The sequence below is a fragment of the Bison bison genome, unplaced genomic scaffold, assembly GCF_000754665.1.
Source record: "Bison bison bison isolate TAMUID 2011002044 unplaced genomic scaffold, Bison_UMD1.0 scf7180017864462, whole genome shotgun sequence".
Classification (NCBI taxonomy): Eukaryota; Metazoa; Chordata; class Mammalia; order Artiodactyla; family Bovidae; genus Bison; species Bison bison.
The window spans coordinates 1,881,363-1,897,148 of NW_011495024.1; the positions used below are offsets into that span (position 1 = coordinate 1,881,363).

Genomic DNA, 15,786 nt, shown 5'->3' on the forward strand with positions numbered 1-15,786 from the left:
TGTTTCTCATGATGTACTCTGCATATAAGTTAAATAAGTAGGGTGACAAATACAGCCTTGACGTACTCCTTTTCCTATTTGGAACCAGTCTGTTGTTCCATGTCCAGTTCTAACTGTTGCTTCCTGACCTGCATACAAATTTGCAAAAAAGTAAAAAGGCTATCTGGGGAGGCCTTACAAATAGCTGTGAAAAGAAGAGAAGCGAAAAGCAAAGGAGAAAAGGAAAGATATAAACATCTTAATGCAGAGTTCCAAAGAATAGCAAGAATAGATAAGAAAGCCTTCCTCAGCGATCAATGCAAAGAAATAGAGAAAAACAACAGAATGGGAAAGACTAGAGATCTCTTCAAGAAAATTAGAGATACCAAGGCATACATTTAGACCCGACTTCCCTGGTGGCTCAGATGGTAAAGTGTCTGCCTGCAATATGGGAGACCCAGGTTCGATCCCTGGGGTGGGAAGATCTCCTGGAGAAGGAAATGGCAACCTACTCCAGTATTCCTGCCTGGAGAATCCCAGGGACGGAGGAGCCTGGTAGGCTACAGTCCATGGGGTCGCAAAGAGTCGGACACGACTGAGCGACTTCACTTCACTTCAAATACCTACTAAAGCAATGTGAGGCGTGTTGTAGTGTAAATGTTTATTTTCCCCAATAAATCTGTTTTCTTTTGTTTTTTAAAATAAATCCCAATTTTCTGTATAACACAGGGAACCCAAAGCTGTGCCCTGTGACAACGAGAGGGGTGGGATGGGTTTTAAGGTTTTAAGAGGGAGGAGATGTGTGTACCTATGGCTGATTCATGTTGATGAAAGACAGAAACAATCACAATACTGTAAAGTAATTATTCTCCAACTAAAGAGATGAAATTACGAGGACAGTAACAGAGATATTTTATATGCATTTCGGCACACACTGCCAAATTGCCTGTCATTAGCAATTTATAAGAATGCCTGGTTTCACTCTCCTTTTCCCAGTATGGGATATTAGTAAAAGAAGAGAAGTTTGAGCTAATTTAGTAGATTTAAAGAAATGATTTTTTAATTGGTGTTTCTTTTTATTTTTGGGAGGGGTGCCACGTGGCATGTGGGATCTAGTTCCCTGACCAGGGATCGAACCTGCACCCTCTGCAATGGAAGCACGAAGTTTTAACCACTGGACCGCCAGGGAAATCCCTGTTCCTTCTGATTTTTAATGATGTGTATCAATTATACCGTCTCTTCTGGGAAGTGCCTTGTCATGCTTCTTTGACATTTAACCACTGAGTTTTATATATTTCTTATTACTCTGTATGAGCTTGTAATAAATTACCTTAATCCTGTAATATTTTATATACTATTTTTCCAGAATTGTTTGCCGCTTCATATTACAGGTTTCTTTGTTTTTTCTTTCTTGGGCCATGCCACAAGGCTTGTGGGATCTCAGTTCCCCAACCAGGGGTTGAACCTGGGCCACCACAGTGAAAATGCCGAGTCCTCACCACTGGACCACCAGGGGATTCCCAGGTTTTTTTTTTTTTTTAATCCATAACTTTTATCTTGTCAAATCAGACAAACTTTTCCTTAGTAATTATTAGTAATAAAATTGGAACTTAGAAGTTACGCTCCCGTCCCTCTTTTGAATTCTAGTATCTTCTAATCTCTCTACAGTTCCTGTTTTTAGTATCTGTGCATGGCTGGCTCCTCAGTACTGCCCAGGTCTCAGCTCCACGGTAGTCTCAGGAAGGCTTTCTCTAGAGACTGGACAGAAGGCAGCCAACTCCCAACTTCTATCACGTCAGCCCGTCTTCTTTTCTTAATATTTATTTATTTGGCTGCACCGGGTCCTAGTTGTGGCACATGAACTCTTAGCTGCAGCCTGTGGGATCTAGTTCCCTGACCAGGGATGAACCCAGGCCCCTGCATCACAACTGTGGTCCGGTCTTAGCTATTGGACCGTCAGGGAAGTCCCCAGCCTGTCTTATTTTCTTAAACCACTTACCACTCTTGACATTTATTTTTCTATTGCCCATCTAACTGCTCCTCCCGCAGGACTGCAAGCAGAACAGCAGTGATCTTGTCTGTCTTATCAGCCAGCATTAGAATGCCTGATACCAGGCCTTACTCAAATAAGGAGCTCAATGACACTAAACTCAAAAGCAAGTAGAATTCTGGTATACAACAGGACATAAAGGATACAGGTTTAGCATCCTAAAAATATTTTATGTATTAAAATTAACAGATAAAGTACTTTATAGTAATGTTTCATTCAACCAGCATTATAAGGGAAGTAGACAGAACTGAACTTGTCCCATAAGCTAGGGCAACGATTTACAAGCTTTTTTTTTAAAAAAAAAAAAGACCATAAAACTTCTCTACCACGAAAGTTAAGAACATTGAAAGAATCTGGATTCCTTGGGCAGTGTGTCATTTTATATTTTGCAAATGTATCCTTAAATTTCATTACCTGTGAAACTCCTGGTGTGCGTTGCAGAGCCCTAGGGCTCCTCAGAGCAGACTCTGCAGACATAACCTGTGTCATCATTTCCCAGCCTTTACAGCGGAGAAGATGAGGCCTATGTAAAAGGGCTGTTTGAAGATCAGTGATAAAGCATATACTGCACAATGCATTGCCTTTTTAAAGGATTCCATTTCCTCATCTTACAAATAGCTCCTGCTCACTTCTACATTTCCCCTGGGAGACCTCAGCTCTTTATTAAACTTGATGTTCATTAACCTCGATCCTTTCTGTAAAAACAAGAAAATGTTCTCACACATAGATAATGTACACAGAAGCAAAAATTTTTAAAAGACTAGGAAGAGGACTTCCCTGGTGGTCCACTGGTTGAGAATCTGCCTTCCAAAGCAGGGGACGCGGGTTTGATCTCTGCTTGGGGAACTAAGATCCCACGTGCCACGGAGCAACGAAGCCTGCACACTGCAGCTGTGGAAGCCCGCATGCTCTAGGGCCCGTGTGCCACAACTAAGACCCTGTGCAGTTAAACAAAAAGACTGTGAAGAAATACACCAACCATGCTGTACAACAGATGGGTGGCATCATATTCTTTTAACTTTTCCGTATTTTTGTCAAGTTTTCAACGGTGAACAAGTATTACTTTCAAACATTTTCATATTTTTATAATCAGGAAAATTTTTCTGGTAACTAAACATGTATATAAAACTAAATTTGGGGTCAATCTTATTTCAGACATGAGCCATTATTTAAACTTTTGAATGTCTACTATGTACCAGGCTGTGGGCTATGTATTTGAAGATTAAAAGAAAAAAAAAAATAGCCACATCTTTAAGTAAGCATAGTATGTCATAACATGCTCAATGACAAAGGAAAGTCACTTTGTCAGTCAGAACTTCAACGACTAGGAGAGCTGAGCTTAAAGGAGTTTGAGACCAGAAAAATAGGGAGGAGGCAGATAAAATAACAAATGAAAGGGGAGACTTGAAACAGCACTAAATATTCAGAAAAATGTTAAGTAGTGAGTGCACTACTGGTAAAGCACAAGGCTGAGGAAAGAGAGCAAAAGATAGGCTGAGGCCTGCTCTGTCTGCTCTAGCAGAGTCTGTTCTTTACCAAAGGCAGTGGGAAGCACAGAAGGTTACAAGTACAAGAGTCACACAATCATATTTGCAGTTTTAGAAAGGTCACTCCAGTCTCAGAGAGGCAACAGAGTAGAGGTTGGTAGGGAGAGTGGTAACTGAGTTATTTCAAAAATCCAGGTGAGAGTAAGCAAACACCTATCTTAGGAATTAAGACTGCTGAGAAACTGATGAACTCACAAATAAATGTGAAGATATTCCATGATCATTGATTGGAAGAATTAAAAATGTTAAAATGTCGATACTGTTCAGTGCTGCTGCTGCTGCCAAGTCGCTTCAGTCGTCAGTGCAATCCCTATCAAAATCCCAACAGCATTTCTCACAGAAATAGAACAAACAATCCTAAAGTTTGTAAGGACTCAGGAATGATCTTGAATAGCCAAAGCAATCTAGAGAAAGAAGAACAAAATTGGAGGCATCACGCTTCCTGATTTCAAACTATATGACAAAGCTATAGTAATCAAAATAGGGTAGCACTGACATTAAAAACAGACACATAGCTCAACGGAGCAGAACAGAGCTCAGAACTAAACCTGCACATACACAGTCACTTAATTCACAACGAAGGGACGAAGAATATACAATGGGAAAAGGACAGTCTTTTCTTTTTTTATTTGGTTAAATAATAAACACTGGACTGGATGAAGCACAAGCTGGAATCAAGATTGCCAGGAGAAATATCAGTAACCTCAGATATGCAGATGACACCACCCTTATGGCAGAAAGTGAAGAAGAACTAAAGAGACTCTTGATGAAAGTGAAAGAGGAGAATGGAAAAGTTGGCTTAAAGCTCAACATTCAGAAAACGAAGATCATGGCATCCGGTCCCATCACTTCATGGCAAATAGATGGGGAAACAATGGAAACAGTGAGAGACTTTAATTTTGGGGGGCTCCAGAATCACTGCAGATGGTGACTGCAGCCATGAAACTAAAAGACGCTTACTACTTAGAAGGAAAGTTATGACCAACCTAAGCATATTAAAAAGCAGAGACATTACTTTGTCAACAAATGTCTGTCTAGTCAAGGCTGTGGTCTTTCCAGTGGTCATGTATGGATATGAGAATTGGACTACAAAGAAAGCTGAGCGCCAAAGAATTGATGCTTTTGAACTGTAGTGTTGGAGAAGACTCTTGAGAGTCCCTTGGATTGCAAGCAGATCCAACCAGTCCATCCTAAAGGACATCAGTCCTGGGTGTTCATTGGAAGGACTGATGCTGAAGCTAAAACTCCAATGATTTGAAGAACTTACTCATTAGAAAAGACCCTGATGCTGCGAAAGATCGAAAGCAGGAAGAGAAGTTGACGACAGAAGATGAGATGGTTGGATGCCATCACTGACTCAATGGACATGAGTTTGAGTAAACTCTGGGAGTTGGTGATGGACAGGGAGGCCTGGCGTGCTGCAGTCCAATGGGTCGCAAAGAGTCAAACACAACTGAGCGACTGAACTGAACAAACATTTATTTCTCATAATTCTGGAGGCTGCAAAGTCCAAAATAAAGTCACCAGCACATTAAGGTGTCTGATAAGAGCCAGCTTCCTGATTCCAAGGTAGCTAGGACAGTCTTTCTTTAAAAAAAACGTTTAGGTCGTGCCATGCGGCATGCATGTTCTTTGTTTCCTGACCAGGGATTGAACCGGAGCTCCCTGCACTGGGAGTGTGGAGCCTTAACCACTCTGAACTCGGCAAGTGCCAAAAGGAATATCATTGTACTAACTTACACTGCACACAAAAATCAACTCAAAAAGATTAAGAACTTGAACCTGAGACCTGAACCCATGAAACTCCTATAAGAAAACAGGCAGTGAGATACTTGCCATCGGCCTTAGGTATGAGTTTTTGAATTTGACACCAAAGCAAAGGCAAAAATAAACAGGCAGGACTACATCCAACTAAATAGCTCTAGACAGCAAAGGAAACTATCAACAAAATGAAAAGACAACCTACCAAATGAGAGAAAGTACTGGCACATCATAAAATATATAAGCACCCACACACAAAAACCCAAAGAATCCAAATTAAAGAAAGGGCAGAGTATCTGACATTTTCCCAAAGAAGACATTCAAATGGCCAACAGGTACATGAAAAGGTGCTCAACATTACCCAATCATAAGGGAAACGCAAATCAGAATCACAGTAAAATATAACCTCATACATGTTAGAATGGCTAGGATTAAAAAGACAAAATATAACAAATGTTGCTAATGTGTAGAAAAGGGAACCCTTGGGTACTGTAGGTGGGAATGTAAATTGGTTCAACCATTGTGAAAAAAGGTTTGAACTATTATATGATCCAACAATTCCACTTCTGGTTATCTATTCAAAAGAAATGAAAATACTAACTCGAAAAGATGCATGTGCCCTCATGTTCACTGCAGCTTTATTTATAACAGCTAAGACATGTAGGCAACCTAAGTGTCCATCAAGGGATGAACGGATAAAGAAGATAAGGTATTTGTATACAATGGAATATCATTCAGCCATAAAAAAAGAATAAGTCTTGTCATTTGCAACAACAGGAACAAATCCCGAGGGCATTATGCTAAGTGATTTCATCTCATTTATCTTAAACAAACAAAAACAACCGGAACTCATAAATACAGAGAATATATGGGTGGCTGCTAGAGGTGGGGGGTGGGAGGTAGCTAAAACGGGTGAAGGTGATCAAAAGGTGCAAACTTCCAGTTACAAAAAAAGAAGTCTCAGGATGTAATGAACAGCACAGTGACTACAGGTAATAATACTCTATTGCATATTTAAAAGTTGCTAAGACAGATTCTTGCCCTTGAAATCCCATGGAAAGGGAAGCCTGAGGGGCTACAGTCCATGGGGTCACAGAGTTGGACATGACTCACTAAACACCAAGGCAGATCTTAAAAATTCTCATCACAAGAAATGTTTATAACTCTGTCTGGTGATGGATATTAACTAGACTTGCATTGATCATTTTGTAAAATATATAAATATTGAATCATTATACTATATACTTTAATAAAATGAAAGTCAGTTATATTTCGATTAAAAAATAAATATAAAGAGACTGCCCTCTGAGTTGAACTAATTAAATCCTTATAGTAAAGAAAAAAATGTTCCTAGTAACTGGGAAGAGCTCTAAGGTTGAAGCTTAATTAGTAAAATCAATACCTTATAACACTAAAGGAAAGCTGGTTTCAGAGAGGATTCTGGCACTGCAGCAATGTCTAAGGGGAGAAAGATACAATAACCGGAAGGTATGAAGTCTTCTGGTCACATCCCACCTGAATGAGAAAGTTATCAAAAACACTCACCTCCCACTGCTGTAACCAAATTCAACTCCCAAACTAATGGTTCAGATTGTCTTTTAGGTGCCTTGACATACCAGAAGGAGGTTACCAGTTAGTGGCCTTAAGCATTCAAACCACCTTAATGTGCTGGGGCTGCTGCTAAGTCGCTTCAGTCGTGTTCGACTGTGTGTGACCCCACAGATGGCAGCCCACCAGGCTCCCCCGTCCCTGGGATTCTCCAGGCAAGAACACTGGAGTGGGTTGCCCTTTCCTTCTCCAATGCGTGAAAGTGAAAAGTCAAAGAGAAGTCACTCAGTCGTGTCCGACTCTTAGCGACCTCATGAACTGCAGGTCCTCTGTCCATGGGATTTTTTCAGGCAAGAGTACTGGAGTAGGGTGCCATCGCCTTCTCTACTTTAATGTGATAACACCCATTAAAGATGAATCAACAGACACTCTGGTTTATATACTCTACAAGGTCAACGACAGGACTTGAAAGCTAAGTCCTAAACTCTTTGACTATATGAGGCTGCTTTTGGTTAATCATAAGTCTTTCTCCTGGAAACAACCACCTCTTCCCCTTGGAATATATCACGCTCTTCTAAAACTTTAACACTGATAAAATTTGGAAGGACTAATACCAAATATGTTTCAGTTCAGTTCAGTCACTCAGTTGTGTCTGACTCTTTGTGACCCCATGAACCACAGCACGCCAGGCCTCCCTGTCCATCACCAACTCCCGGAGTTTACCCAAACTCATGTCCATTGAGTTGGTGATGCCATCCAACCACCTTATCCTCTGTCGACCCCTTCTCCTCCTGCCTTCAATCTTTCCCAGCATCAGGAGCTTTTCCAGTGAGTCAGCTTTTTGCATCAAGTGGCCAAAGTATTGGAGTTTCAGCTTCAACATCAGTCCTTCCAGTGAACACCCAGGGCTGATCTCCTTTAGGATGGACTGGTTGGATCTCCTTGTGGTCCAAGGGACTCTAAAGTCTTCTCCAACACCACAGTTCAAAAGCATCAATTCTTCTATGCTCAGCTTTCTTTATAGAATGTTTCTATGAAGACCTATAAGACCTTTTAGAACTAACACCCCCAAAATGATGTCCTTTTCATTATAGGGGACTGGAATGCAAAAGTAGGAAGTCAAGAAACAACTGGAGTAACAGGCAAATTTGGCCTTGGAGTACAGAATGAAGCAGGGTAAAAGCTAACAGAGTTTTGCCAATAGAACACACTTGTCATAGCAAACACCCTCTTCCAACAACACAAGAGAAGACTCTACACATGGACATCACCAGATGGCCAACACTGAAATCAGATTGATTATATTCTTTGCAGCCAAAGATGGAGAAGCTCTATACAGTCAGCAAAACCAAGACCGGGAGCCGACTGTGGCTCAGATCATGAACTCCTGATTGCCAAATTCAGACTTAAATTGAAGAAAGTGGGGAAAACCAAATATGTTTAGGAGAAAGAATTGACAGGGCTTAGTGAATGCGTGGATATGAGAGCTGAGGATAAATTCCATGATTCTGGTTTGGAGACGTGAAAAAAAAGGAGACACTATGACCCAGGACTGAAAATACAGGAGGTGAGAATGGGTGGATGGAGATGCTATCACCACTAGAACACCCAGGGGACCTTCCAAGTGGAGGCGTTCAGTTGAAGTGCATACAGAGTTCGTAAGAAATGTGGGCTGCAGACAGACTGAACAGCCAGTAACAAACAGGTGGTAATAGATGAAACTGCCTAGAAGAATGAATAAAATAAACAGAAGGCTGGGTATCAGCTCTTAATGATTAAAGTTTAAGAGGAAAACAAAAGAGGAATAGGGAAGAAGGACTGCGTCAGATTAAGCAGAACCAGAAGGATGTATATCATATTGAGTTGGCCAATATGTTCATTCTGGTTTTCCCAAAAGATGTTACGGAAAAACCCAACAAACTTTTTGGCCCAACCCAACATAAGCTACGGAGAAGACGATGGCACCCCACTCCAGTACTCTTGCCTGGAAAATCCCATGGACGGAGGAGCCTGGTGGGCTACAGTCCAGGGGGTAGCGAAGAGTTGGACACGACTGAGCGACTTCCCTTTCACTTTTCACTTTCATGCATTGGAGAAGGAAATGGCAACCCACTCCAGTGTTTTTGCCTGGAGAATCCCAGGGACAGGGGAGCCTGGTGGGCTGCCATCTATGGGGTCACACAGAGTCGGACACGACTGAAGTGGCTTAGCAGCAGCAACATAAGCTAGAGAAAGCTGCAGTCAACTCAGGTAACGACTCAAAGTGTCCCCTAGAGGTAGCAGTTAGGTCACCAGGAATCTTTGTGATTGTAGTTCCAAATGAACCATATCAAAGTAAAAAGCTATGGTAACCCAAAAAAGCTTCACCTTGAAAGCAGAAATCTGGCAAATACGACAAAGCAAGTAATTCTCTTGTCCACTCCATTCAACTGACACTTGGCACCTGACTGCTATTTCTCCTGCCCGGCACCAACTCCATCTTCCTTGACTGGGTCCCAATATAAGATCCATAATATTGAGCAGGGACTTCCCTGGTGGCCCAGTGGCTATGGCTCAGTGCTCCCAATGCAGAGGGGCCCAGGGTAAACCCTTGCTCAGAGAACTAGATCCCGCAGGCCCAAACTAAGAGTTTGCATGCCGCAATGAAAGATCCTGATGCTGCAGCTAAGACCTGGGGCGGCCAAATGAATAAATATTAGAAAAAAATAATAATGTTAACTAAATTGAGTAGTTACCATAAACACTCATTGGCTCAAAAGTGATCCTGGTTCATTCACTCAACTTACAGAAGCTACCAGTTGTTTTGCTGTGAGGGAGGGGAAGCGCTCTCCCTTCCCCACCTCTCCTGCACCTGCTCCATGTCACTGTTAACATTTCTGTTCCCCACTTCTCTCAAATGCCTTCTTCCTACTCTCTGACACAAAGCAATCACTAAGCTAGGAATCTCTGCAGATGCCTAACACCTTGTTTATGACAGTTCCCTGCTAAGATCAAGAAATTAAAGTAAAAGGGAGGGAGACTTCTGGACTTGTGGTTCAGTGGTTAAGAATCTGTGCTCCCAATACAGGGGGCCTGGGTTCAACCCTTGGTCAGGAAACTAAGATCCCACATGCTGCACAGCATGACCCAAAACAAGTATCCCTTGAAAGCAGACATAAAATATGTAATTGCTTCTGAAAATTAAAACATAATTACAAAAGTAAAAGGTAGGAAAGAACAGCACAGTGCAGACTGGAAAAAAGAGCTCTCACAAGTCCTCTCACCTGTAACGTAAGTGAGCTATCTGCAACCCATGTGGTCCTTCTGTGTCCTATTTCTAACTCATTATGCAAACCAAAAGAGCAGCTTAAACATACACAGTATTTTTGCGCCTGTAACCATTAACAATTTCTTACGGCCTGCAGAGATGACTACTGCTGAAGAATTTTAACTTCCATAAAAAATAAGTATGTAAGTCCCCACGATACTGACAGGACTGTCTCTAGTGACTTGGTCTAATGAACAGGCTTTTTATTGAAATTAGTTTCCGGTTCAGGTGCACTCCTAAAAGAAATATGAAATTAAGAGAAATATTTTAAGAGAAACACACAGCAGTCTTCTATTTAAATGTGCGACGCCGCCCCCCACACTGAGATTTCTGCTTTAGTGAGACACACAACGAAAACACTGCAAGAACCCTGCTTATTAGCTGACAAGCCACACTGCTGACATGTTACTCCAGCAGACTGTGAAGTTTAGAGAGAATATGATGATGAACAAATTATCTACTTCTCCCTTGCAACTGGGATCAACGATCTGTTTTTCTTTGGTTATTCTCTGCTGATGATATGTAGGCAAACCCATTCATCACTATCGCTTTTTTCTGTGCAAGTAAGTCCAACAAGGGCTTGATGCAGCAAAAGTGAATATATACGTGAAATTAAACAAGCTTTCGACAAAACCAGGATTTTGTGTAAAAGGAAAGGATTTTATTTTTAAAAGTTTTTTCTTTTAATAAGGCTAATATTTATTTCAGGACATTTAAAAAACAGATATATAGAAGAAAATAAAATTCATCCACAATCCTACTCCCTCAGATGTAGACACTATTAAATAAGTGCACATTTATAAAAAGAAAAAAAGACTACTCGGATGTAATGAAAAATCAAAAGCCAATTTAGCTTAAAGCTTCAAGGGAAATAAAGATCACAAGGCTGGGATTTCCCTAGCAGTCCAGTGCTTAAGACCTTGTGCTCCCACTGCAGGGGGCCAGGGGTTCAATCCCTGGTTGAGGAACTAAGATCTCGCGTGCCGTACGGCACAGCCAAAAAATAAAACAAGAATAAATAAAATAAAATCTCAATTAAAAAAAAAAAACAGAACAAGGCTTTACCTAGCGAACATCTTAATAACTGAAATGGCCACTGCCTGATTTGACTGAGTCCTTCCCATCATGAGTACCTTCTACCATATATACCAACCTGAACACCGGCAAGGAAGGCAGCCCTTTGCCCCAACCTAGACTCTTTTTCTGAAAAACTTCAAACCCATAGAAAAGTTCAGATTAACACAAAATCCTCTAGACTCAACAACTGGCAATGTTTGGCCACATGTGCGCTTTTTTATTTAACTTTCTGGCCATGCTGCATGGCACTGGGATCTTAGACTCTCGACCAGGATCAAACCTGCCCCCCTTCAGCAGAAGCGCAGAGTATTAACCACTGAACCACCTGGGAAGTCCCTGGCTTTATCTCTGTCTACTCTTCTGCTGTTCTTTGTTGCTAAATCACTTGAAAGTAAAATACATTTCACCTTGGCTTCAGCACGGATTTCCTAAGGACAAAGACATTCTAAGGGAAAGTATAATATGGACTAACTAATTAATCAAACTGTAAATCTTTCTATGAGGTGACCAAGATAATGGAGTAGATGCATTATTGCTATTATGCTGAAGTTAATATTAAAGCTTATTTTGTTCCTCCTGGGACTCCTTCCTCTTCGAGTTTCTCAACCTGGGGAACCACTGGCATTTGGGGCCAGGTCATCTTGTGCTGTGGGGACCGTCCCTTATATTGTAGGATGTTGGGCAGCATCCCTGGCCTCCGCCACAGGAGGCAGGCATGTTCCACACCTGGCCACAGCAACTAAAAGCAACTCCAGACATTTGCTAAGGGTCCCCCAGGAGAAGAGACCCTGCTCTAGAAGAACAAGAACCACAAATCCACATGAGAACCAGCAGCAAGAAGGCAGCACACGTTGATCTACTGAACCTCACCACATGGCAGCACGTTCTAAACATTCTGCATCTACGAAATCACCTGAGTGTGTTAAGTGTGTGTGTGCTGAATCGTGTCCAGCACTTTGCAACCCCATGGACTGTAGCCCGCCAGGCTCCCCTGTCCATGGAATTCTCCGGGCAAGAATACTGGAGTGGGTACTTATTTCCTACTCTAGGGGATCTTCACAACCCAGGGATTGTCCCTTGTGTCTCCTGCATTGGCAGGTGGATTCTTTACCACCACATCACTTGGGAAGCCCCATGAAATCATTTACATGCTAGAACAATCCTCTGAACTGGGTCTACCTTACAGAGGAGGGAACAGACACAGAGAGGGGAAGAAGTTAGTGCCGGGTCACGGAGCCGCTGAGCGGCAGAGCAGGGACTCAGGCTCACCCACAGGCGCCCAGTCACACACCTGCACCCAACTGTGCCCGCACAGACGTACTCACTTCCTGGTGCGGCCTTTCCTTTCCTACTCATGCTAATCCTCGTGAGTCATTTGTGAAAATCAACCTTCCAGCAGGTTCCAGACCTTTCTGGACAGCACCTAACACGTGCTAGCACTCATGATCCCCACAGAATCACTCTCCTCTCCCTTGGGAATCACACAAGGTCTGAGTGAGGTTCTGCCCAAACTGGCTCTGAGTAGGAAAGAAGGACTCTCATCGATGACTTGCTTCAATCCTAGAAGACCTCACCAACAAGCCAGTGTAGGAAATCTGCTTACAGCTGTGTCTGGGACACAGCAGGGTAAGCACAACATCAATGTCAGCTCTTCTGTCCTCACTAGTTGGCTCGGTGGCTCAGTGGTAAAGAAGCCACCTGCTGATGAGGAGAGCCGGGTTCAATCCCTGGGTCAGGAAGATCCCCTAGAGAAGCAAACAGCACCCCACTCCAGGATTCTTGCCTGGGAAATCACACAGACAGAGGAGCCTGGCAGGCTACAGTCCGTGGGGTCTCAAGAGAGTTGGACACAACTGAGCAACTAAACAACAACCCTCACCAGTACACAAGCGGCTCCACGGGTAGGGCCTGCTGTACTATGTCCTCCAGTGCTTGGCATATACTAAGTGCTCACAAAACATTTTCTGAGTAAATGAGTTAACAAATCAAAGAATGACTTCCTTCAAAAACTGAAATCCGGGATTTCCCTGGTGGTCCAGTGGTTTGGGTCCATACTTCCAAGGCAAGTGATGTGGGTTTGCTCCCCGGTCAGGAAACTATGATCTCATTTGCTGCAGAGCAACGAAGCCTGTGCGCTGCAGCTACTGAGGCCACACGCCACAGCCAGAGTCCCCGCACTGCAGTGAAAGATCTCGCATAATGCAACGGGGATGCCCTGTGCTGCAACTGAGACACGACGCAGACAAATAAACAAATATTTTTTTAAATTAAAAAAAATTGTTATTGGTGAAAATGAAAAATGTCTTAAAAAAACAAAAAATGAGATCCAACACTTAGCCCATCCTTCTTAGTTGAACCACTATTATTAAGAGATACCTTTGATGGTGCATATCTCCTTTAACTAGGAAAAAAGTTCATATATGAAATTTAAAAAGGACACAAACAGGTAAACTCATATAATGCTGATGACTATTCAAATGGATATAAACTGCTAAACTGTTCTCCAAAAAAAAATCATATGCCTCAAAAATATGTAAAAATTTGAACCCACAATTCATCCTAAGAAAACAACCAGTTGGGTACCCCAAAGAGAGTGTAAAGATGTTCACTGAAGTCTTTTTTCTAACACCAAGAACTTGGAAATTTTTTGTTTCAGTTTTGTTTTTCTTTACATGTTTTTCAACAGAAGTTCACATATAGGTGAAATAAAGGAGCTCGCTTTGACTGTCATGGAATTAACACACACAGTTTGACTACCTGTACTCAGCTCCGAAGATCCAGAGCACGTTATAAAATGCGTGACTTTGTTGTTGCCCAAGTGTGAACACCACCCACGTGACCAGTGGCAGGAAGAGGCTTCCTGGTTAGCCAGCAGGGCTGGTCAATCATCCAGCTTCCACATCTTAATCCAGCTTTGGTGTCCCTGGGTGAATGCCAAAATTGACTGATGGTGTCTGCCAGAGAGGACTGGGAAACTGAGCCTTGCACAGTGGTTCCAAAACACTCTGCTCAGAAAGGTACTCAGACTGGAATAGCCTGGAAAGGGTGAGGCTGACAGTAACGGTCTGTTCACGTCTAACTGTGTGATACACGATGTGATACAACCACATATGGGCTTAACTCCAGGGCTGACGAGGCCCTTGGCAGCTGAGGAATAGTTATGGTTTCAATCATCTTTCACAACTTGGAGAAGTTTAATTTATCTTGGAATGTGACCCACCTTTTGGCATTAGCCTATCTGCACTTCCCTTCACCTCCTTGTTGTTTAGATAAGCAACTATCTGATGTACTCAAACAGTGTCAGCGTCTTTCTAACAACCACACCTGCTACTAACCTTTGTCACTTAGGCAGTCATGCAGTGCTCTACTCCACTGAAGAAGCCATGGTAACATGCAATGCTTTTCAAGGTGTGGTTGGGAACCTCTGGGGCACCATGAAGCTCTCTGGTGGGAGGAGTGCACAGGGCTACAACTTAGTACACCCCTGCTGCAGTGTCATCTGTCACTCTGGAGAGCTGTCCTGGCAGGAAAGTATCAAATGCCTGCCCCTGGAAGCACATTTCCAGGGCGATAACGGCCCGCATCAAGACCAGAGTCTCTTCGTTATAGTACCTCGGGTAAGATGAATTGCTCCACAGGCTTGTACCACAGCTTGTTCACCTGCACACCACAGCTTGGAGGACTGAAGCGAGCACTGAAGAGGGCCTCCTACAGATTGGGTGGGGAAAAGACAAGAAGAAAAACTTCCCATCAGATGCAGCAAGTTTTCACACGGCTGACATTCTAAATTCTCAGTGGCCCCAACAGCGGCTACTAACATTGTGCTACTGCGGTTTAGGCATCATTTGGGCTTTCCAGGGCAATCATGGTTATCAAGTAAAGCTATTTAAGATCACCAAGGCTGTTGTGAAGTTCTAAAACACTAAATATAATCCACATAACCTTAAAAAAATAAAAATGATACCTTGAGGTGAGGAGCATTAAGGAAAGTGTAAGGTGTTAAGTCAACTCAGTTCCTTAACCCCAAAGGGTTAAGAATAAACTGAAAGATCATAGACTTCTACATAGAACAAAGGTACTCAGCAATCACCCTTCAAAAAGAACCTTTAGAAGAACAAACAGAAACAAAAATGGAACATTAAAAAAAGACTGATTCTCATTATGTCTATTGTTTTCTTTGGGTCCTTCCTTTTTGTTTTCGGCAAGAACATTTCCTTATTCTCATAGCTATTCTTAGATACCAATTTGCTACAGGAGATGCTTCTGTTAAAGCTATCAAGACCATGCAGAAGTTCAGAATGAAGGGAGTTTAAATGAATTAAGCGTATTTCTTTCATCAGTATTAGTCTATGGCAATACAGTGGTAATACTTTATACACCATGACTACCTGTGAACCCACTGCAATCCACCTGAGATCAGACATTCCTTGAGGACAAAGAGTTATCTCTCCTTGGGTAAAAAAAAAAATATGGCAACTAAAAATTAAATTAACATGATAAAAATATTGTACATCTGA

At 42.2% G+C, this 15,786-nt stretch overlaps 1 protein-coding gene across 1 annotated transcript in view; it reads right to left on the reverse strand.

The window, feature by feature from the left end:
* The window catches only part of B3GALNT2 (beta-1,3-N-acetylgalactosaminyltransferase 2), a gene marked incomplete at its 5' end in the record, with an annotated part of 66,490 nt that overhangs the window by 17,089 nt on the left and 33,615 nt on the right, over positions 1–15,786 (reverse strand). The window contains one exon of the mRNA XM_010860093.1: positions 14,882–14,977. Within this exon, the coding sequence (XP_010858395.1) occupies positions 14,882–14,977 (96 nt within the window). The remainder of the gene's footprint in view (positions 1–14,881; positions 14,978–15,786) is intronic.